The following is a 24,848-nucleotide window of genomic DNA, read 5'->3' on the forward strand; positions in this document are numbered from 1 at the left end:
ATATTAAAAAAAAGCCTGGACAAAGTGTTCCCAATTGGAAAGCCAAAACAAGACAAGACTTGACACAAAAAGTCCTTGACAGCATAAGTTGACAAATACACACCAACCTCATAAGAAAAGCACATCCCATAGCGGGACATGTGGCACAAGAAAATGACCAAAGCATGAGAATGACAGGGATTCACCTGATTATCCGGAGGAAATGAAGGGAAAAGAGAGAGAAAGAGGGATGAGAGATTTCAAAAGCTTCAACACACCCTTGCATCACCATTTTCTTCTTCCCCTTCACTTCTTTAATAACCATTATTAAAGCAACTTTGGGCAAATGGAAACTTGAGAGAAAGAAGCAGTTTTAACAAGTTATTGGCACAGGCTGCAGATGCTGCAAGTTACTTCACTGCCTGCCATTTGTGCTTCACTTGCTATTCAGATAGTTCTGTAATGCAAAACAGAAATTTCTGTTGTGCCGAAGTATCAGAGGTAGCAAGCATTTATAATTAGACGTTCAAATAATCATCATTTAAACAGTAAATCATTAGTAAACTCTGAAAAATGCAGGATTTGGATATTGCATCAACAAAAAATCAAAAGCAGACTGTACACTAAACATTCTCGAGTTCTCTGTTTAATAAAATATTAAGCTTAGTTCTCCTATTTAAATACTACATTTAAGAAAAGTTACCTTATTGCAGCAATTCCTCCATAATTTTACAATTACATGGAAATCAGGCAACACAAACTTAGCTTTAAAACTCAAAACACTCAGTTATGCAGCATCTAGCAGGAACTTCCGTACTTATTTCAAACAGCAGTTACTTTCTTTTAAGCTCTTTCTTCTTTGCTTGCTATTAGTTTTTAAAACACAGCTATGCAATAAAAACAGTAACCAAAATGCAGGTAGATTAGAAAGAAATGCTAAGAACAACTAGTAATAATAGTTAGGTGGTGAATCAGCCATTCCTGACTAAGATATTCTTCGAGTTTCAAACTCTACAGAACAAAGTGGCTGTGTATTCATTCCTTAAAGAACATCATCTTTGTTATGAAATAGCAATTCATTTTTTTTTAAGGAACTTCTTCCTATTCCTAAAAAACCAAAATGCAAGGCAAACTAAAGCCATTATATTCAAACTGCAAAAGGAATCTTAGCCAATGTATAATGCATCAGGTACAGTTTCCTCCAACAGAAACTTTCAGAAAATGTATTAATCACCTCAAAAATGGCATCCAGGGGCAAGAGTTGACAGAGGTTACCTTCCTTCAGAACTAACAAATTAACTTACTTATCATTAGTCAAATCACTTTTTCAAGATTTAATTTAAAAGCCAAGAGTATTTCATTCAAATTTGTTTTGGATTTATAATTTGTTCTTTTTTTGAAGTAAATAGAATATGACTTGATGCAATTTGATATTTCAAGCTAATCAGGAGAATACACGGCTTCTGAATACACACAACTATTTACATAGTTGGCATACTTTTCCTGATCATAACATATTACACTCGGCAATTACGTACTTCCTTGTTGCTTTACTTTTTCTGATCCATATCAAGGTGCATTTGATGTGTTGAAATTAGAATATTTAATGCACAAAAAACCCCCTTCAAAATTAAAGAAAGTTTAAAAAAGCTTAATATAAATATATAGATACATACATAAAAAATTAAAAACACATTCTACCTTTAAAGGTGACTTACTAACTGAACTCAAGTGCAAGGGTGTAGGCTGATGCCACAACCAAGGCTGTAAGAGCCTGCTGTCACTAAAATACTTATCTTAACCTCCTCTCCAGTTATAGCCCCTCATCCCCACAGCTTTTCTGCTCCCCCCCCCCCCCAAGTCTAGCAACTGGGTAGTCTTGGGAGACTCAACTAGCCAGATAGCTCAGCAGAAAATTAAGCCTGCAAATAAAACAGCTTAGAGTAGTTTTCTGCTGGGTCCCTCAGCTGATTTAACCCAGACCTACTGACCATGCAAGGCAGAGATGAGTAGATCCTGCTGACATGTGGGAGGGGGGAGAATCTGTGCCTGGGGATGGGTGGGGAAGCCACATCACGCAGCTAGCTTGTAAATGAAGCCACACATCACCTGCTGCAGTAAGTGAGAAGTCAAGCAACATTTCAGAATTAATAGAGGTAGCCCTTTTACATCTAGTTTTAGTCAGAGATGTAAAGATAGAATCCAGCTTTGCTACTTTTTTCCATTATAAAATCATCTTTGATGAAATTTACTATTGAAAAGAACCAGTTGAATAAACTGAAGACAAAAAAATTATCTCTGTCCCTTTGAATATGCCTACTGCTCTGAATCCAAACAAATTCTGGTTGTAGATGCTTCGTGAAGTTTAGTCATTGAGCTCCCTTAGAACCTCATCAGCTAACATGAAACTCCTTTACTATCATTTCTATGTATGTAACCTATTAACAGGTTACACTCCAGAAAGAATTCTGACTTAGGTTGTCAGTTTCTTTTAGACAGAATTTTGAAAGAGCCTTATTGCTTTAAAACAGTTTTTGCCAAACAACCCGTTCCAAAACAAAGTAGGAAAAAAACCCAAACCAACCCAAAACAGACTGAATTTTTGAGCCCCCTTTTTTAAAAAAATACAAAACTTGGGAGGAATACAAAAAGAAAAAAACAATCACACTTTTTAATATACTCTAAGGGGTAGAAGGATTCCTGCATTCCATCCTTGCAGTTTCTTCAGTAGCTGAAGCCCCTGAGGACTGTGCATTTCCAAGAACTCTAATCTTCTTTAATAGCAAAGGCAAAGCACTTATTTTGAAATGAGAACTCTGCAAACTTGGCAGTGCTCTCTTTCTCTTGGGAGGAGAAAATGGAAGGGAAAACCTGCTCTTTTGACTCAATAATTAGCACAACATTCAGTAACGAGTTTAAAAGTACATTTTTTTCCTTTTTACATAACACAGGAGGAAATAAACAGAAGTAGTTTCAGGAAGAACAGTGGCATCTAATCCTAACAGAAATCACAAAACTGCCTAAACGTTTAGAACTAAAATATAATCAGTTCCAAGGGTTTATTTGTCCCATAATGAACCACAGCAATGAAGCAGTTACTCTTGCATTTTTGAGAGGGAGGGCCGGCTTATCAGCTCCAAGTTAATAGCACACCTGCCAAAACACAGATTTTAGTCACTATGAAGAGAACAAAGCATGATTATATAGCCAACACTGGCATGTCTAGGTCTGATTTAACTGGAGCTATGACCCTCCCCCCCCCCCCCAAAAAAAGGTTAAACTTGGCAGGAAGCTCCAAGAAGGAAGAATACTTCTGTGGTGACATTATACAAATACCTAACTTTTCCATCTTACCATATAAAACCCATGACTTTAAGATGCAGTAAGTGGGCCAAAATTTAAACATCCACTTACTTTCAGTTACTGGTTTGAGGTAAGCTCTCAGTAACATGGTCAGGCAAGGTAAAAAATGGTGAAATTAGTTTTAAACTGTCAATCCAGGAATGTAAATTTATGACACCAGTTGTTATTTTGTTACTGCTACTATACCCAGGCAAGTCATTTGGTATTTAATATATTTTATCTATTTTTATCAATAGGTATTATCTACATTTTTGCTGACTTCAGTGCCATAATTTTGCCTCTAACAAAAAAACCCAAACCACCCAAACCCAAAGCTCTAAAATAAAAAAAATTGCTGCACTTTTTAGAAGCATTATTCCTGAAGGTCATTGGGATGAATTTCAGTGTTTTAAATTTTAAGAGATCATCAGAAATAAAAATTCAAGGACAGAAATCACTCATGCCACAAACATTCCTTGCACATGTTCATTGTACAAGGCCATCGTGTTTGAGAACTTGAAACAGTGAAGCATGTCTAGAAGAAAGTTTATACTTAGTGATAAGAAAACTTACAGGCTGCAAACAAAAAGCCATTCTCTTCTAAGGTCAAAGAAACCACAAAACAGCATTCAACATCCAAATACAGCTCAATGATGTGTTAATTCTCTACTCCCTTGAGGTTACAGAACACAACTTTTTAATGGAACTTTTAGTATTTGGTAAGAGGGTCTAAAGGCATGCACTGTGTTTGCAGTCCCAATAGTGGGAACAAAATAATCTGTATCTGAAAACTCAGTTATATCTGAAATTTTTCTAATACTAGGCTACCACTATCAATGCCAAAATCCCAATCCCATTTTGCATTCTGTTTAAGTACAATATCTCATTTCACAAGTGTTATGGTCAGCAGTTAAACTTATTTCTCACTGTTTAAAGGAACGAACAAAATTGTATAAGTATTTTAACAGCTAACAGGAGGTGTTTGGCTGCCTGTTTTTCCATGGACTTCTATGGAAATGGGTTGCTTGCTCAGTGCAATTTTCAGAGGCAGGTAGGTATGTGACTATATCCTCAGGGCACCAACTTTAAAAAAAAAATAAAAAAAATTGAGCCAAGTAATGCTTGAAGTCTTCTTTAATATACAAATATTACAAAAACTCTAATCCAAAGTCCTACACTTCAATTTATAGTGCTACCGCAAAACAGAACTCTTTTTCAGAAAAGACTGTCAGCAAATATGACATACAGACTAGAATGTAACCCCCCATATGTTGGGCATGAAGAGGTCACCAGAAACCTTGGTGCAAACAAGCCTCTTGTAGAAATCTGCTAGGAAAGAGTCCAACATGGAACAGGAAAAAAAGGAAAAAAAACTTCCAACAGCTGTAAACCAGATCACTTGGTATCCTACAATGAGAAAGAGAACAAAGACAGGGAGAGAAGACAGACATGAAGAACCAAGTAAGATCCAAAAAAAGATCAAAGTAACATTATTCTTGAATTAATAATCCTACCTGTTAAAGATGCAAAGAGTCGCAACACCAAATAAAGAACAACTCTACACTTGTCAGATGGACACAGTTGGGGAAACATTAAAATGAAAGTCTGTATTAAAAATTAGGTATAAATAGGGGTATTAAAAGTTTGTGGGTTTTTAATTAATTATATTACATTTAGCTAGTGTTTCAGCCTACAATCTTGTTTTCAGCATTAAGGACTATACGTAAATATACTGGAGCCTTGTTAAGTCTGAGGGAATTTGTTCTAAATTAACAAGCAGGTTTTTTTCTACCTGTTAATGCTCAGACTTGAGATACAGACAAACATCAAATGGCAGCAAATTTAGAAGATAGTAGATTGAGGTCAAATAAATGGCTATTGCAGTTAAGTCTTCATCTGCAAATAAAATAACCGCTGCACGTTACTCCTCCTTTGGAAGCTTACAAACTGTACAAACGAATACTGTGCTACAGAGTAGTAGTTCACAAAACTTCATTTGACAGATACTGTATTCAAATCATTAAGTTCCTGAATATTAATTTTAAATGCTGAAACACATCCTTCAGCTGGAAGTTAGCCTCTACGACATTTTAGTGCTAGTTATATCTACTGCAGATTGAGACAACCGCAGCAGTTACTCAAAATCGTTCTTTCTTGAATTCCACCACCCCTTTCTGAACACAAAATATACAACATATTTATATCCAGCAAGTAACAGGCATAACACAAAACATTTCCTTTGATGAACTGGAAAAAAGATACACTAGCTCAAGGCTGCTAAGCATTTGCTGCTCCCACAGAATCCAACCAGCCTTCAGGGTCTCTAAGAAAATTAAATCCCTATCTACAAAGTCTAAGCACACATCAAATAATGAAACAAATTACTGTTTTATGAAACAAAGGATAACATTTTCATGTGACATAACTATATTCAAAAGAAAAACTTATTAGAATTCAATGGCACGCTAACTTTTAATAGACCATAACCTTCAAAAGAGATGCTGTTTCCAAAATTGAGGAAATTCTGCAATCCTACCACAGTTTGCATGAGGGTGGTTTGATTTTGGGTTTTTGGTGGGTTTTTTAAGAATACTAAGTGGACAAGGTTATTAAAACTAGAGCTCCTTCCTGCTATACACTTCCAGATGCTTCAGGATGTATGACCGGTTCTTATGTTGTAATGCAGCAGCATTATCTTTACAGCAAAGCACAAGGCAGGGTTACTGCCACTCAGAGAGATGGGATAAGAAGCTGGTGTACCTGGAACAGTTTCTAGCTTTATGCAATTTAAGTAATTAAGAATAGTGCAAAGCATTTAAGTACCACGACTTCCCATATGAACACAGCATGGAAACTACAGTGTAAGAATTTTAAACTGCTAAGTAACTTCTGGCCCCACTATTTTATCTGACTGACAATAGCCAAAGTGATACCACGTTCTCAGACATATGGTTCCTATGGGTTTCATGAAAGTCAGTTGCCTTACAGAAGAGGAACTTCAGATAGTTCTGCCAGAAAAAGAAGTTCATTCCTCTCCAGACCTCAGAGAGGCCAGCCAGTAGGAGCTTAGCAGCTAGTCAGGCAATACAACCAGTTTCAAACCAATTACAGCTATAGGAGGTGCAGGAGTCACCCAGTACTGGAGGTGGGTATGCTGGGACAGCCAGGCTTAGCCCAGCAGGGACACTGGAGATGTGGAAGGGAACAGAAGAGCAGAAGTTCCAGGAATTAGAGCACTCCGAGGACGGGAGGGAGATGCAGAATACATACCCATAGAAAATCAGGTTTTTTAGTTTTGTTACAATATAACAACTGAGCAGTAATTGGCACAGTGCAATTGACAGAAACAACTCCAAGCTTTGCTGCCATTAGAGGACATTTCCGAACTTCATTTCCAAAGTTAGGTTGAAACTCAAATCTGCTGAAAAGCCATCTCTCTTCTCCCTCAAAACTACCAGAGATGACTGTAATAGAATTTCATTTTGAATTTTCTTGGTAACTGTACATTGGAAGATCCTGAATTTCAAACATTTAATAACATATAAGTAATCCTTACAGCTCTACTTGTGATGTGAGCAAGTCTTCCCCCTTCAAAACAGTGTCAAGAGACAAATTATGCACCCAAGTGATTTCAGAATAAACAAAATCAGTTCAGGAAATGGCAAATAGAAACTAGAGTAAAGCTTTTCTCTTCCTCTCTGTGAACAGCTAGCCTAAAGTTGCTAGGTGGAAAAGTTAGAGGGAAAATAGTTTTTATAAACCTATCCACCTTATTGTAAAGGTGTTTAACAGCTTAACTTGAGCAATTCTGCTGCAAATAACCTGTGAGAGCAAAGAACCAGAGGTAATTTGTTCTTGCTTTTCTCAAACTCCAGGACACCTTCCCTCATCAAGAGCAACTGATTCAACAGTTCTGTCAAACCACATCACACTTCCTTTTGAGGTTTTAAAACCAAATGATTTCTATTTTCTGACTGTTTTTCATGAGACTAGTTTGAAGAATGTCACATTAGAGTGGATTGTCCAATTGCAGTTTCACTGTTCTCTTGTATGTTTGATTCCTTCAGATGTCAAGTATTGCTCTCATTAGCATTGTCACATCCATGGCCTTATCCAACAATCCTTGAAACTTCAGCTGACCTTGACGATTTCGAAAAGTAATATAAACTTAACACAGTTCAGAGAGCAGAGGGCTGCAAAGGATCCTGGGGTGTCAAGGACCTGGTGAAAGCCATAGCAAACTGAACCCTACTCGCATACCCACCTACAACAAATGAGTACAGAGTACTTTATCAGTATTGTGTTAGTACACATAATCTGCACACAATCAACTTTGTGCTTTACTTTGTATTCATGGATGGGTCTATGCCATAAGCAAGATATTCAGAACTTTTTGTAACGTTTCCTAACAAGTACGCAAAGCTGCTGCACTAAAGTGCCTTTTTTTTTTTTTTCTTTTTTTTTAAGGCAGAAGTACTGCACAGTCTGAAATCAATCCCAGGCACATGAAACTCTGCTTTCTCTATGCTAGACTTCAGAGAGTAAAAACCTTGCATACTCTACCTGAACATATTACTAGCTTTCTTCAAACTACTAAAAAAGAATCAGGAAAGGCTGCACCACTTAAACAACCACAGGTCTTGTAACTAATGGGGTGTTCCTGCCCAGCAGAAAGCAATTTGATTCCCCCAGAGAAAAAAAGCTGCCCTTTCAAAGAGTCAGCAAAACAGTTGAGATGTGCTAAAAAGACACATGTGCCTATTAGTGTCCAGTCTTGTAGATGAAGTCTTGGTTTTTATTTTCAGTAAAACTCAACTTTTTCATCATCAGCTGGCATGCTTAATCAAGGCTAAGATTGTACCCAGGAGATACAGTTAAGAATGAATGTTCAAGTATTTTCACAATTTTTAAGAGATCTGCTTTTCAGTCAAAGTATCATTTAATTCAGAATTCCGTGACTATCCATGATGGTTTGAAAAACTTCAAATTTTCTTTGAATTTTTTTCTTCAGATTTTAGATGGGTAGAGTGCACCTCTTAATCCTTAATTTTAGATTACCTCCTTAATCTATAAAGTATATCTAAGAACATAAGAACTTCTTATGAGGAAATTATTCTCAAAATAGATCATGTTCTTTTTCAGAGAAACTTCTCACCATGTCACCTGCACAAGGTTTTACAAAGCACCCACAATTAGCAAATCAACATTAGAGGCCATGGTTACTATGTTTCATTTTATCACACAAATCTAAAGCTAAAAGTGTTCCTTACACCTCTGTTTTGTCTACTTCAGAATAACCTTTAAATATTAAGCTTACTTTATATGGACTCTAGAATTGAAGAAACTCTGCTACCAACAAAACTCAAGTTACCCCTTACTTCCTTGTTCAGACCTCACAACCAAGTCTGTTATTTTTTCTTCCCAATATAGAAAACATTTGCATATCTATATTCCCCTTTTCTTGCTTTGACCGTAACAAAAACCTTTCCCCACCTCCCAAAAGGAGCCCAAAGAAACTTGTGCATACAAACCTAGATGGTGATTGCTGTTAATAAAACCCTGCTGCTGTCATGGCTTTTCTGCTTGTGGCACCTTCTCTCCGGTCATGTCAATTTGACATCAGCGAAAGCGCACTAGATACGCTGCGCTGTAGATCCCAACTCCGTAAGATCACTTGGAGAGAAATAACACACTTGCCTTTGAGATGCTTGCTTTGCCTATCGCCTGCCAACCACAAGCCCAGGCACATATCCTTTCTGGATCAAATATACTGGTGGAAGGGGCTCCCTTCCCCTGGCTGGAAAAATTAATTCCTGCCTATTTGCTAGGGAAATAGTTTGGGGAGCATTCCTTACCACACCATGTTAAGGGCAGTCATTTTTCTAATTTGCTCTCCAAGGAAGAAAAATTCCTTCTTAACGAAAATAACTAAGCTAGCACAAAACGGATACATTCATATACTACCTAGAGTTGCTTAATGGAGAGCACTGAACCACCACCATTAGCAGCAGTCCATGGAAAGCAGCGATGAGCAGTGGAGGAACGGGTGCTGCCAGATCCCTGTCTGCAGCTATAGCCGCTGCCGAACTGTTACTATCCACACCAAGCAAGTCAATCAGTCAACCCTGGCACCTTTTCACTCCCACTGTGTAAGACTAGAAAAGACTATAGTAAAAGAATGAAGTGAAATCTTCAATGAACGGATGAGTTAACAGAACAGGGGATACTGTCATGACTTGCAGTCATTTTAAATTCATGTTGTTGAACTTAATTACTGTAGTATAGTGTACCACTAGCATACCATTGTCTCCCAATGTTATCATTTAGTTGAATGATTAAGAGACATAACTCTATTTAGCATATTCAATACTGTCTTCAAACTTCACTAAGATTAAGAAATATTGGTGAGAAAACTAAGCAGCTAAAGTTAAGCGCATGTGCAACAGGAGTTAGTAATGAAAGCAGTGAATAGGCACATATGCTGAGGTTATAAACAAAAGCGTATATTTAGAATGCTCTGCCATTATCCACATATGCAGAGATGATAATGGTAATCAGTTCATGGCAGTAACCAGCTAAGCTCTAGGTGCCATGCTAAACCACAGGGTTACGAATTCATTTCAGATAGAGACTTTGCCATTGTCACCTTAGGAGGCTAGCATGCAGCAACCCACTTTGTCTAAGGAAAGCCGCTAAACACTCAAGGTACAGCAGCTCACTCTGAACACAGCAGCAAACTAGGAGGGCACAAGCTGCCTACAGACAACTGGCTAGAAATTAAAGTGTTGGCCATGACCCTAAAGGTACGTTCCAAGAGTTCATCGTCTTGCGCTACAAATAGAACCACAAACGTAGCTGAGCTAGGTCCTTTCTTTATCAAATAGTGAAAGTGTTCTCAGGAACAGTCCCATGACTGAGCCTTGTCTTAACAACCCATGCATGATGACCTTCAAGACACGCTGCAAAGGCCTTTTAAACAAAATGCTTCAAACTTGAATGAAGCTTTTTTATTTCTGCTGGACTATTTAAGGACTCCTAACTGGAAAAAAAAAAAAAAAAAAAAAAAGAGTAACATATTGCTACACATTTGGCACACAGAACAAAAAGGAAAGAGAGTCGAGATGGCTTCAGACAGTTATGGAAGCACATGGATTTCCACTTTCAGGTCACCAATTCAAAACACAACTATAACAGCAAGTCATAAACACCTCTATTCTAGTAAGCCAGCCTTCCAACACCACAACTGCCAAAATCTTAGATGCTCTTGCATTGACAGATGGACCAGGGATCCACTAAGCATGAATTGAGCAACTCCCTCACTCTTTCAGGTGCTTTTGTCCACGCCAACGGCAGAAAGCAAATCTGGCAACTGCACAAGAGTGTCTACTGTTTTTAAGCTACTGCCTTTTCTGGCTCGATGTTTGCCAAGTGGGTGAATTTTAGCAATGCTAAACGCACGCAACGTAAACCAGAAACACCTATGATTGCTCAGCAGTGAAACAGAAGCGATACCCTTATTAAACCTTTCCTTCACAAGTCGCTCTGTTTACTGTAACTTTTGAAAGCTAGGACTACACAACGCCTCAGAGTAAAAGAAGTCTTGTGGATTCGCAACTGTGGCTGCGCGCAAGATTTTATCCCGCTTCGCTTTTAAGCGAGCTCCCGCCCGAGAGGACAAGACAGGACTTTGCTCTGCGTGCGTTGCAGGTAAACCCTCCCCTCCCTACCTTTCCTCAACGAGTCCGTAACCAGCCACGGCAACGAACCTGCCGCCAGCCCGAGCTTCTGGCAGAGGGTGCCCGAGTTGCGACACCCATCTCCCGGTGAAACAGGACTCCCGCACCCACCGTGCCCGTCCAGGCCTGGCCGCCCGTTTCCTCAGAGAGCCGGACGCCCGCCGGGCCCAAACGGCCCCTCGGCGGGCAGCCTGAGGCGGGCGCCGGCCTGCAGCCCGGCCGCGGCAGAGGGACGGGGACCCCCCCGCCGCCCCCTCCTCACCCCCCGCCGCCCCCTCCTCACCCACCCCCGCCCCCCGCCCCGGTCAGGACTCACTGTTGCTCGACTTGAGGTCCCGGTGCAGGATGGGGACGATGGCCTGGTCGTGCAGGTAGAGCATGCCGCGGGCGATCTGCACCGCCCAGTTCACCAGGATGTGCGGGGGGATGCGGCGGCCCCCGCGGGCGGCCCCGGCCCCGGCCCCGGGGGCGGCGGCGGCGGCCAGGGCCCTGTTGAGGGAGCCGCCGCGGGCGAACTCCATGACGAGGCAGAGGTTGGGCTCCCGCAGGCAGACCCCGTGCAGGGCGATGATGTTGGGGTGCCTCAGCATGGAGAAGAGCTTGGCCTCCTGCCGCACGCTCTCCGCCGTGGCCGTGATGTCCTCGTCGGGGTCCTGCCGCGCCGCCTTCACGGCCACCTCGCGGCCCCGCCAGGTAGCCCGGTACACCTTCCCGAAGCCCCCCACGCCGATGATCTCCTGCAGCTCCAGGTGCTGGAAGTCGATCTCCGTCAGGCTCCCCGCGGGGTCCCCCCGCCCGCCGCCGCCGCCGCCGTCGCCCCCCGCCGCCGCGCCGCGGGGCTGGCGGGTCACGTAGTTGGCGGGGAAGATGCCGAGGCGGTGGCGGATCTTCCCCGCCCACCAGCCGTCGTCGCCGGACACGGCCGCGTCCTGCGACAGCACCTCCACCACGTCCCCCCGCCGCAGGCTCAGCTCGTCCTCGCCGCTCGCCTCGTAGTCGTACAGCGCCGTCCACAGCGGGCACGGACCCCCACCGGCGGCCGCCGCCCCGGCGCCGGGCACAGCCATGGCAGCGACCTCAGCCCCGGCGGCCGCCAGCGCCGCCGACGCGGGGGCGCGCGCCCAGCCTCAGCCTCAGCCTCAGCCTCAGCCTCATCCTCACCTGCCGCCGCCGAGCGGGAGCCGCGGGAGGGGCGGGAGCGCCGGGAAGGGGCGGGGCTCGGGGAAGGGGCGGGGCCCGCCCGGCCCGGTCACCGCCGCCGCCGGGCTCCGGCAGGTAGGGCGCAAGCGCGCGCGGGGAAAGCGGGGAGGGGATTGGCCGCGCCTCCGCGACCTCCCTCCCGCCTCCGCTCCCTTGCCCCCGGCGATTGGCTGCCGGCCGTCACGTGGGGCCGAGGGCTGGAGGCGGAGGTTGTGGGGAGCGGGCCGGCGGGCGTGTAGGCAGGTAGGTGCCCGCGCCCGCCCTCCCACGCGCCCAGACTGGCAGGCTCCGGCCGCCGCGGGGGGCGGGGCGCTGGCGGGCGCGCGGCTGAGGGTCCCGCCCGGCCAGGGGAAGGGACGGCGTAGCGGCACCGCCGGGCCCGGCCCCGGGGGGAGTCCCGTGGGCCCCGGGGAGGTGGCAGCGGCGTCTCGGTGCAGGCCGCCCTCAGGCGCCCGCCCCCGCCTGGTTTGTCCCTCGGGGTCGAGGGTTCGTGTCTCCGGCGGCAGCTTCCCCTCTCCTCCGTTGTGCGGTCTTGGGACTTCACCAGAATGAAACCCAAGCAGTTTCTGAAGAAAGCAAGCTTCCTCCGTTCGTGTTTCCTCTTCCACCCGCCTCCACCGCTCATCGGCTCTCTGCCCCGGACTGAGCGGGTCCCGGCTCTGCGTGGCACGATCACACAACCCTTTCCTTAGGAGGCTGCCTGCAAATAGCAAGTGCTGCATATATGCTATTTCTGTATAAAGATTTTCCTGGTTTTACGTGGAAAAATTGTATCACTTTTCAAAGTAGAGTAGCTGTCCCGTTGGAGGTGAGAGGGAAGCGTGTGGGCTAGGGACGTGCTCTCTTCTCCTCGGCAGGGTGGGAAGCATGGTTCGGAGCGGGGGGAGATGCCTTTTCCTCCTCGGAGGTGATCGCTTCATGCTGCTGCACCTGTGGTTCTGGAGGTGGCTGCTGCCAGCAGAAGTCCCGAGGCGGATAGAAAAGGCTTGGGGAAGGTGTCAAACCGCACTGCCAGGTAGAATAACCCGGCGTGATGAACGCCTCTCAACTTCTCGCACAAAACCCCACATCCAGGGCACTGTATGTCCCCACATACGCACAAAATTTGCAGCTGGATACCACAGGACTAAGATTCCAACATAAAGACAGTAATTAAAAAAACCCTAAAATTACAGTATCCAAAAATCATTAATTCTTGTTTATCCCACAGTGTCTATAGTTGTACACACGAGGCAAAAATAAAATTACGCAGAAAGTGACTTACTGAACCACGTTAACCAAAAAGAAAGAATGCAGAACCAGCACGTCTATCGAGTCTTCTCCCATTTCCTTTAATATAAGAGATTGCCTTGCAGCTATTCAGAGAGATAATTACAAACCTTTTCCTTATCTGCGTATTTGCCTTATTATAAAAGCCATAAAGTATGTTGTAATACAAGCATTCTGCCACACAAATTCCACCTTGAACTTTATCTGTTATCTGAAAGAATCTGCAGGAACTAATTAAGTGTGGAATGTTTTGGGTCAGACAAGGTATTGGTTGCAGTACGGCGAAAAGTTTAAATATTTATTTAGCGCTCTTATTCCAAAATTTGCTCTCTGAAGTACCATTATCCGCTAGCAATTGCTACACTCGGGTTATTCTTTGTTCAGTGTTTCTGCAGCACCTAGTGCTCTAGGATCCTGGTATATAATTGCTGTTCCTAGGAGTTCTAATAATGGAAATGTTGCAGAGAACGCTGGGAAGTGCCTGTGACTTTTCTGATGGCACCACCTAGAGTTAACCGTTGAGAAGAACGGCGTACAGAAGGTGAAGCTCTTGGCTCGGTCTGTCATTGGCATCTCTCGAGATAAAAGCGGTCGCATTTTTCATCTTTGGCACTCCTGCAGCTGTAGGTATAGTACTGTGCATCTACGTTGTGTCCAGAACACATATCCTGAGCTGGGAATTAGAGGAACCCTTCGTTCCTGCAAGTACCGTTATCCCAAAAATATTTGGTGTCAACATCATCCAAAGATGAGGAAGAGTTGAAAGATTTGAGTGATGGGCGGACAAGTCACCCAAATAAGACCCAATGTTATATCAACTCCAATGGAGTCTGCATTACCTGGGGCTTCCAGATAAAATAATAACCTACATGAGGAGGTCTCAAAAAACAGGAGAGAGGAGGTTTTGAAGAAGCTTTCCACTTCCGCCTTTGTTTACTCATCTTTCTTTTTTGGAGCTGTGCATGTAAATAATCTTATTTGCCAGCATGCATGTGGAAAACAACTTCAGTAGTTTCAGAGAAATTAACATTTTTAATTATCACACATCAAAATTATTATTTTGGCTGGCTATTGCACTCGATTCAATCATTACATTTGCATGAACGAACTTTGTAATCTTTGAAAAGAATCTGCAAAGGGTAAAACAAAAAATTTCCACGCAACAAGAGAGACGTTTAGGCGAGATGGGCGCAGAGGAGCAGCGCACAAGGCACTGCTGGGGCTGTGCCTCGCTTGTACAGATCAAGAGACTTTGCTGCTTACCAAGGACGCACCAAGCCATTACTCAAGCCCCGTGGCTATAGATCCACAGAACAGACATCCGAGGGTGCCAGCGCCGCTGAAGGGAACGGTGCCGTTCCTCCCCTTGCTCCCAGCCGCTCGTTCCTACTGCTGTATCATCCCTCCCAACAAGCCAACACAAGCATCCAGCGTGGCCGCATTCGCCTGCGGTGTCACGAAGCAAGCCGGGATGTGGTGTGTTAGCTCACAAATACAGTTGTTTAATAGCATCTTTGGTCTCTTACTTTTGTCTAAAAAATCTGTACAAAGCACGCTGGAAACTTGGCTCCATCCTCCATCTCAGCCCCGCTCCCCTCTCCTTCCCACACCTGTGCTTCCCCCGTCCCTCACCTACCTCTTCACTCTCCTAATTTGAGATCAGCTGCCATGAAATTCTTTCACGCAAGGCAGACCATATTTTACCCTAAACTCATTCTTGAAAGAAACCGAGTGTTTTTTACCGAATTTCCACACCTGCCTGCCCAAAACACAGCTCAAAACAACACAAAAATGTCAACACTGGAGTTGGGCAGCGCTCAGAGCTGAGAAACTCGTGATGTATCAAGCAAAATGAATAACTGGCAATGAAAACAAGGCGGGGGGGGGGGGGGGGTGACCGATGAGGAGAGCAGCCCAGCTGGCTGACGCCGGTGCTGCCTCTTTGCCGCGCGTGTTTTTGCACCAGCGCACCAACCTCGCGGCCGCCCGGGGCGGGACGCCGCGGTGACGGACGCCTCCGCGCCAGAACTGTCGTGTGTGTGTGTGTGTGTCGCCGGCTCGGCTCGGCCCGGCCCCTCTCCGCCCTGCGGCCTCCGTTCGCTGCCGCCCGCTACCGGTAGCCGGGGCCTGGCGGCGGAGCAGCTCCTCCCGCGGCGAGGACGAGCGGGGCGCTGTGCCCCGGAGGCGGGGGGGGCCGGCCCGTGGTGGCGGCGGCGGCGGCGGCGCTCGGGGTGGGGCGGGCGGGATGCTCGGCGTCGCGGGGCACCATGGGAGAATCCGCGGGCGCCCGGCATGGCGGCGGCGGCGGCGGGCGGCTGAGGGGCGGCGGTGGCGGCGGCGGCGGGCGGCCGCCATGGTGTCGCCGGCGGCGCGGCTGGTGGGTCAGGGCGTGTGGGCGGCGCTGACCGGGGGCTGGTACCACGACCCGGAGCAGGGCGCCTTCACCAACAGCTGCCACCTCTATCTGTGGCTCTTCCTGCTGACGCTGCCCATGGCCCTGCACCTGGTGAGAGCCGGCCCGGGGCGGGGAGGGGGGCGATGGAGCTGGGGGGGGGGGGGGGGTCGGCTGCCGCGGAGCCCAGACAGCGGCGGCAAGGGGGTGAGCGCAACGGGGAATAAGCTAGGGGAGGGTTAAAAAATAGGCTTGGTGGGGTTTGGGTCGAAAAGTTGAGGGCGGGGGGGTTAGTCCGGGGCCGGAGCTCTGAGCCCGGCTGAAGCGGTTGGGTAGGGTTACTTGGGAAAGGGTGCAGGGCTGGCCTCTGGAAATGCCGAATGACCGTGGGGACGTTTGTTTAAAAAAAAAAAAAAATCTCTTTTAGAAACATTTTTTTTTCCTACTCTGCTCCAGTCTTCACCTGCTGAGAAGGGTAAATAAATGGAAAAATCCAAATAGCACGTAATTAATATGCCTTGCTGAATGTCACTGGTGAGTCACATGGCTTTTTGTGACATGCAGCTCCCTTTGTGCTGAAATTTAAACATTGGAAATAAATAATTTTAATCACTAGAGTTTGTTTGCCAGACTTTAGAAATATTTTCCTTGAAAACCTGAAACTTTTGCTCTATTTTTGTGTGTTTTCCTACTGTGTGAGAAAAGCTTGAAAGTATAGCTTGCTGGATCACGGCGTCTATTCATTGGTGTGTTCTTGAGTGATTGTAGTTTAATATTGCTTCCACTGGAAACAATTTACATCCTTCTGGTTCTCACAGTGACTCAACTAAATTCTTAACTAAGTTCTGTAGAATATTTTTTTGTTGGATAAAATTTCTAAATAGGTCTCTTCACCCTACGTGGTCAGCTATTGGCCTGATTTTCAAAAGGAAAGCGCATTCGTGAATCCCTCTGCCATCCCAGCGAAAAGCAAATCTTGTATTTTTAAAAATCAATTGGTACGCTGTATTTTGTGGAATGGATTGCAGTGAATTCCTGTAAGCATGGCTCATGGAGTTAATGAACCAAAATAATAATATGCCTTCTTCTGATTGATAAGGTCTATTTCCTATGCAAACCAGCAAGAGTCTTGCATTGTAGGACTGTCAAAGTGTTATGTGTGATTAAAAAGGAAAAAAAATAAAGGTTAACTTTTTTCCAGTTGATGTACGTTGATGTAAGTATGTATCTGAAAGAACATGTATTTCCTTGTGGGAAACTTCTGAACTAATAGCATGGAAGAAGGCATTCAGGGTTGCACAAAATAACATTGGATATGAAGATTGTAGGTCAGAGCTAAGGTAAAAAAAGGCATTATTTAAAGGGAAGGGGAGAAAACCTAACTTATCTACTGAACTCTCTCTCTCTCTCGGGCTTCATCTTTGCCTATCTTTTTGCTTTTTCTGCAGACTGGCTGACTTTCTGATGAATCATCCGGTTAAATGCAGGACTTGTGTTCTTGAGCTAATGTATTGCTGTGGGAATTCTTTATTCTTGATAAGAATAATGCATTTATTATGCTGGCTGCTTGAGAGTAATGATGTCCTTAAGTATTTGTTTTCTTGCTTTTAAGTGGTTGGGATTTGTAAACTTTGTGCAAGACATAGTCTTGCCACTTAGAAACTTGAACCTGCTTTTTAACGAAAGGTTTTCTTTGGGGAATTTTATTTATAATATTATATTCACTAATGTTTGGGGTGGTATTTATGTTACACACTTGACACCGGTAGTTTTGGATTCAGCTTAAAGCAGTCACTGATATTTCTTGAAATGTCAAAGTCAAAACAAATTGGAGTACTACTTTTTAAAATTTTCCTTTGGTTGGTATAATCTTAATTGCGCTTCTGTCAAAGTCAGAAAGTCTCTCTGAAACAGTTTGATTTGAATGAAATGGCAAAACTCATCCAGCAGTTTTTAGATTTTTCACACTGGCTTGGCAGAGACGTGTCGACAGTAGTGTCGGGCAGCTTATAGTATCAAGTTGTTTCTGTCATGTGGATTGAGGATTTCATTCTCCAGCTTTGTCAGCATAGCTTCCTTTTGGTACTAATGGTTCTGTTATTAGCTTCCCCACCCCTGAAAATGCAGATCGGTGTTTCCATCTCTTCCTTTTCTTTCTCATTTATCCTTTGTAGTAGTAAATAAACAGTTAAAAATGTACCTTGGGTATTATTTGGAGCATCATTGCTGTTAAAATCAACTTTCAAAATTGTAATGAGATCTCTTCTAACTCAGCCATGTCAACACTCATAATAGATTAAAAATTAAAGTTATCTTATTCCACCAAACAATCCAGGGTTCCCAGGTGTTTTGTGCATGAAAATAGTGGCAATTGTTGTAAAAAGCCACTGGGCTGAATTCAGCCCCGGTGAAACACCAGTGACTCGGAGATGCAGCTTTGGGAATGGTTGTACTATAGCTTATTTTACAAGCCACAAGAGAATGCGCATCCATGTTTCAGTGGGTCCCCAGAAGGGCTTAGTGTTTCTTCTTCCTTTTGTTGGACAGGAAGCCCTTGAACTTACAGGGTTGTTACTTCAAATCATGCTCTGATAGGAGAAGTACAACATGGCAGTATAAGGGTGTGGGCACATAAATTAGTGGTAAGTTGTAATAAAACTTGCAGTGTGTCAGCTGCTTCTGGTCCCATTTGGCCACGCTTTACCCCACTTTATCTCTCTGTGAAAGTAAGGATACATATACCTCCACAAAAGAGAGGTAAGCTACACTGTACTTACTGTATTTATTGTGTGGTAGGGTGCGTACTTAAAACTGCCCTTGCGATTTTATTTGCTACCTGTTTTCCCATGTTTTGTACTGTGTGATAGACATCTCTTGGTTACCAGTTCAGCTAAATGAACATAAAAATATTTACCTTTGGCTCCAATATTATATCTCCCACTCATACCTCTGCAAGCCTGATGGTAGCGGCTGACTGCATATTTATTTGGTAGTTCCCTTGTTTGTGTTCTGTAGCACACCAAGACAGTGAGGCCCAGGTGCAGCACCGTCTTGGTTTTGATGCTGCAAGTGCTCAAGCATCAGGTGGGATACATCTGGGTTTAATTGACTCTAATCATTCAGTCCAATTTACAAGGTGTGGTGTTTTGTTCAAAGGTTACACACCTTTATATTAGGAAGCATATACCTCGGTCACCTCTGCCTTTGTGCTACTCAAATAATGTTAGTAGACGTGGAGAAGAATTTGACCATTCCTCTGGGAGCAAACTCTGGGTGGGCAGAAGCCCCAAGCAACAGCTCTCCCTGCATGGGCAGGTCAACTCTGTTGCATTTGCAGTAGTAAGGCCACATTTGGAACGCGCCAGCCTGCGCTTCTGCCTGTGACCCCACGCTGTTCTGGTGTGGGGTATAACAACGGAAGCTACTGGAAAACAAAAAGTACATTATGGTAGAGTTTTTAATTGGGCAAGAGCAAAGAAAGCTAGAGCTACAGCTTCCACAGAAACCTGTGGGATGTCATGAAGCCTGCTTTCTAACGAATTTGTATTTGTGGATGGTTTTTTTTCTAGCTTCTAATAAGTTGTCAGCTCAGTTGAAGCTTTTCCTGTCACTGGGGTGGCATTCAAAAGGTCAGAGAGCTGTGTGGGTTCCTCTCGTTAACACAGGAGGTGTGCTGCTGTGACCTTGTCCCAGTGGGGTGTATTCTCTCAAAGTTAGTTGAAAGTAGCTAAAGAATTAGGAAGTTATTCAGGAGAGGGGACGGAGAGAGATGATGAATACACAGGCACATGGTGTGATTATAAAACCTCGTTTCCATAGGAAACCAGGCTAATTATAACTATACTGCATCAAAAGTGAATCTATCATATAATTCCTCAGTGGTCTATAACTTAATTCCTCCTTAGCTCAAGCAGACTTGATAGCTTTCACCTATCTGTACCTGGGAACACGAACTGCAGTCATATGACACTTGTACCCTTATGCAAGAGGCCTGGTTCAGAAAATCGAGGGCTTTCCATTCTCACCTTCATCTTTCTCCTAATTCCTCCTGTGGGCAGGGAGCAAGCTGCTGGCTTGTACTACTTAGCTCGCCCCAAGATTTAGAATATTAAGGATGCACTGGCCTTATTATACATAGGCAGGCTTGTGAGCATGCATGGCACGTACGTGGGGAAGTGCTGTATATCTTGGGCAGATGGGCAGGGAGTTGGCTGGCAGGCTCAGGGCGCATCTCTGGTAGGTCTGGTCACAAGGCAGGGATGAGGACATGCAGCCCTCAGCATTTGCTAAAACTGGCCCTCTTTTCCACTTGGAAGTCTAGGAGCTTCCTTTGGTTCTCTCATAGCGTGCTCTATGCAGCCATAGACTGCATTACTGGAAGTCTATTTTTGTTGTGTCCTCTTGACATTATTCATATAATATTTATTAAGCTTTATGAACGTTGCCTATAGAGCATTTCTTTTCTAGTGGCTCATTCTGAGCTGTTACTTAATAATGAGTGGTCGGCCTATGCTTTTTAGTGTATAGTTGAAGAGATTCTTTGGAAAGTGAACAAATCTCTCTTTAAAACAAATCATTACAGATACTTGGCTATCATTCGTTGTGAAACCAAGCAATTTTTAACTTGTGTTTTGCAAATACATTAGACATAAAACACAAGTTCTTCAACCTCATCCACCAAACCTTATACCCCGAGAGCATGGCCTTGCAAACTGATCCTCTTTCTGGCCCAGATTTGCTAAATAACTGAAGGGTATGCTTCGTTTCGGTATATACATAGTACCACAAAGTACTCTTAACAGACTAAGCCTCAACTTGTAGAAAGTAATGTTTGTCTTATCAGGGATCATTAGTAGTACCTACATGCTAAATAGCTACTCCACTTTTGTGCAATAGATTCTTTGTATATGAATCAGAATAGTAATAAAAAAGGATTTGCCTGAAAATTTTCACATGTACATCTTGAAGGTATGAAGTCTCACTAAGCCAAAAGTAGCAGCAGTATAGCAACCCACTTGCTTGTAATAACACAGAAATGATTCAACATATTCATTTCAACATCAAGATAAATGTGGTGACTTGTTCTAGAGATGAAGTAAGTGTGCCTTGTTCCCTTCACCCGTGTGGTCAGTGTGGTTTATTTATGAATCTGAAAAGAATTCTAGTCTTTTACATCCAAATGCTCCTTGACCTGCAATGCTGATACTTAAAATTATAGATTTAGGCCCAAAGTAAAGACCATTCTTAAAAATTAACTTCAGTAGGCTTTTAGCAAATCCCGAGCATTGAAAAATCTTCCTCCCCCACCCCGCCCCGCTACAAATTGTGCAGGGATATAGTAATGCTCTGTTTAAAAACCAAAAACCTGGGAAAAGATTAAACTCATTGTGAGCCGGCAGCTGCTTGACAACAATACATAAGGGCATTCCATGACTATAATGATAACGGCTTTGGCCCTTCAATTATAACTGCAAGTGTCCATTGCTGTGATTTGCCCTTCACTGTAAGGAAGTATTTACATACAAAACTGTTGTATGTAATGTCTGTGAAAGAACTTTCCAGACTATAGTTGAACTGTAATTAATTTTAATGACTGAGAAATACAGTGCTCATCACAGATCAGTAAATAGATCACACAGCTGCAAATTGACAATTATGAACCTTAGAAAAAGAATCCAAAGAGGCTGCCTCTCCACATGAATTTTATTCATTTGTTTTGACTAATCCTGATTAATTATTTAAAATTCTTTGGTGGTAAAGATAGTTCGGAACATGAGAAGTGTTAGAAAAAGGAGATCAAACTACAGCATTTAACTGTTAAATCATAACTGAGAAGCAGGGTAGGATGACAGAATTATTCAAAAGGGGTTTCCTGTTTGTAGATAACTAATGTTTCATGTTGTGTCTGTATTTTTATAAGTTCATAGTTTAGGAAAGGCTGCAGCTGCATTATCCTGGGAATGCAGTATCTTAGGAGGTTTTACAATGTTTGTCGATTGTGAGATTTTACTGATTTTGTTAAGAAATAAATAATATCCACAGCTAATCAAAAGAATAATAAATCTCGTAAAATGGTTTCAAATTTGAACAAATCCTTAGACCTATTTTGTGAGTGGAACTCAAGCATGCTGTATGAAGATGCGCTACTTCTTGTGGTTGCAGAACTCAGTAGAGGTACAAATAATAGACAATAAAGAATAAAGAGTTTGAAAATTACTTTAAAAATCTTAATAGCATCTTCTCAAAATAAACTGTTATGATTATGTCTTTATTATTTCTTTCTGTAGGCTTTTCCAGCAAATGCGGTTACGGTTTTTGTGTACTGCAGCTCGGTGACAGTGTTCTTCACAGTAATAAAGGTGATCAGTTACCGTCTGCATCTCATGTTCGATAAAGGTGAAGTAATTCAACCAAAGCTCTCAAGAAAAAATGGAAGGCATTGTAAAGACACAGAAGTTCCAAAAGGAAACACAGTTCAGCCCTCAAATCGTAGGTAAGGCTTTCATCGCCCATTGCTGGTACATTCTATAAAACGGATGAGTTTGCACCATGGTCCTGCATAGCAGAAATGCCTGTTGACTGCAGGAAAATGCCTCACAGTTGTGTGGGGAACAAAAACCTGCTTAGTGCTTTTATTTTCGGTGGCTGCAGCATGCTTGTGGTGAAGCAGGTAGAGCTGCACCTGATTCAGAGGGTGAGGCAGCAGCTGGGCATGGTGAAGGCAGTAGGAAGAGACCTGTCTGGGAGGTGCTAAAAGATCCTGGAGAAAACCTGGGAGAAGTTTTCTGGGGAAGCCTTAAATGCTTGCTCTTTCTTCTTCCTGCTGTGCTTACCTGCTGGGAAGAGGAGGAGAAGTGGCACGCACCTGTTGGCAAAGAAAATGCTTTAATATCACGGCTTTGAAGGCCTGAGCTCATGTTGCCTTTGTGTGCTTGTAGTAACTTTCCTCTCGGATCAAACCTAGATGCGTAAGTCACTTTTCCCCTTTACGTTTTATTGTGACTGCTTCTGTGGTCCTGTTCATGAGGAAAGCTAGAACCGCTTTTATTTCTCAGGGGCATTTGTCAGGTATTTGCAGCCTTTCTACTGAGGAGTCAACCACTATGACTTTGCTGCAAATAAACAAAGTCAGTAAGGCTGCTTCCAGGTTGAGATGGTATTAAAGGTAAAACCAGTATTGGACTAAAGACTAGTACTGACATTTTCCAGATTTCTGTATAGGTAGAATATTCCACCGTACACTTTTTGGAATAAATGTAGACCTCTCTTGCTGGTTTTTCAAGCTTGAGTCATACAAACAAATGAAGCTGGCAAGAGGCTTCCAGTGTTCCCAAGTGTTATGACAGATGTGAAAAATGGTGAAATAAGGTACATCCAACAGTGACGGCAGCATAGAAATGTCCAAACAAAGCTTAAACTGAGTAGGTTTGTTATAACTACCAGTCAAGCTTCAACAGAGAGCTCTGTATAAAAGAACTTTGGGTATTTTTTGGTGCATTTGCAGTTGCTACTGCTAGCTCTGTGGAAGCTAAGTAGTATCAAGATTGTTTGTGTACCTCTATGCTACTGCTCGTCTGTGTCTTTACACATGCACGTCTGTGCTATGCTCCTGACAGTGACGTTGCTGGGAGTGTCGAGGTCTGCCTGCATCGAGACTCTTCTGATGCCTCTTATGTGTGTCACTAACCATACAAGGTTTTTATTTTAGATTGGGTGATGCCTTTCAAGCTCTATTCCTCTTTAGTTCTCGACAGCCCACTGGCTGATGAGATGAATGCAAACTTTCATTATCTTGCCTTTGTTTGGTCTAAGAAGTAGAGGTAGAATCACTTAAAACTTGTGTGTTAAATCATGTAACTATTCTTCCTAGGAGGTCCTAGGTGCAACAGTCCATTATTTAGTACTTGATCAGAAAATAAAGAACTTAGTATTTTGACTAGATGGATGACAGAAGTTCTTAAACAGGCCCTGGTAGTTGACAGGTTGGTTGAACAAGTTTTTAAAGCCAGTGAACTACAAAAAAAAAAATTGTGGAAAGGTGGCTGAGACCCCCAGGTGAATAATTTTATAGTTTATATAGAGCTGTAGGGTTTTAAAATAAGGTGGTTTTTTTGAAAACAACAACTTTACAAACAAACAAAAAAGTCCAAACCCACGCTTTTTGACATTTCACTATAGTGTTGATTTTTTTTCCGACTGAATTTTTGTTGTGTTATAGCCAAGAAAGAGAACATGTGTTAGTTCTCATTAGTAAACCTTGTCCAAAAATTCTTGCTTATATCCATGGAAAAGCTAGGAGAAAATATGTGTAAAAAGAGTTAGTGGGTAGTTGAATGCATCCACAAAGGAAGTGATCAACAAGTTGTCTTATAACATATGAAATTAGTAATGGACATATGTTTGCCTTGGCTAAAACCAGAGGAACAACTTTATTTTGTGGTCTAATGGTTATATTAATACACATTATGTATTGCATTTCAAATAGTTGTTTGATGGGAGGATGGTAAATAAACAGGCAGTTAGATAAGCAATATGTACACAAGGGTACAGTCAAAGGATGTGAAAAGCAAAAATTGTGAAAGGAGTAGTGTTTGACTGTTGTATGTCTAATGAGAAGCCCCAAACAGCCTTTTGTGCCAATAAATCCGTGTGCGTGTCAGGCAGGCTAAATGACATTATATACACATAGGGAGTTTGAAGAGATGTCATTGCATTTCTCATAGCAATGCTCTACTTCCTGAAACACCAGAATCATTTTATACTGTGGGGTTTTAAATTATTTATTTTTGGCAAGTTGCCTTGGTGAGGAAGGAGGTGCAAAAAGGGGTTACAGTATTTTTCAGCTCTGTGCTTTTAGCATTGGAGAGGAAAAACCTGCTGTCACTTCCTTGTGCTGTGCTACTTCTTCCTATTCTGTTATTATTCCTCAG

At 43.2% G+C, this 24,848-nt stretch overlaps 2 protein-coding genes and 1 long non-coding RNA gene across 5 annotated transcripts in view; 2 read left to right on the plus strand and 1 right to left on the minus strand.

The window, feature by feature from the left end:
• MAP3K21 (mitogen-activated protein kinase kinase kinase 21) overlaps window positions 1-12,482 on the minus strand; it is a 44,307-nt gene extending 31,825 nt beyond the window's left edge. Inside the window, exon 1 of one of the 3 annotated variants that reach the window (XM_052806293.1) lies at window positions 11,374-12,482. In XM_052806293.1, the coding sequence (XP_052662253.1) occupies window positions 11,374-12,124 (751 nt within the window). In that variant the 5' untranslated portion in view covers window positions 12,125-12,482. The remainder of the gene's footprint in view (window positions 1-11,373) is intronic. The other 2 variants (XM_052806291.1, XM_052806294.1) reach the window with 2 other exon arrangements.
• Window positions 12,483-12,649: 167 nt separating this feature from the next.
• LOC128150247 (uncharacterized) lies at window positions 12,650-15,037 on the plus strand. The gene is made up of 2 exons (XR_008237998.1): window positions 12,650-13,065; window positions 13,911-15,037. It is a non-coding gene; the product is annotated as an uncharacterized LOC128150247 (long non-coding RNA).
• Window positions 15,038-15,802: 765 nt separating this feature from the next.
• Window positions 15,803-24,848, plus strand: part of PCNX2 (pecanex 2) — a 164,927-nt gene continuing 155,881 nt past the window's right edge. The window contains exons 1-2 of the mRNA XM_052805317.1: window positions 15,803-16,032; window positions 22,206-22,411. Of these exons, the coding sequence (XP_052661277.1) occupies window positions 15,880-16,032; window positions 22,206-22,411 (359 nt within the window). The 5' untranslated portion in view covers window positions 15,803-15,879. The remainder of the gene's footprint in view (window positions 16,033-22,205; window positions 22,412-24,848) is intronic.

The sequence above is a fragment of the Harpia harpyja genome, chromosome 13 (assembly GCF_026419915.1).
Source record: "Harpia harpyja isolate bHarHar1 chromosome 13, bHarHar1 primary haplotype, whole genome shotgun sequence".
NCBI classification, from domain to species: domain Eukaryota; kingdom Metazoa; phylum Chordata; class Aves; order Accipitriformes; family Accipitridae; genus Harpia; species Harpia harpyja.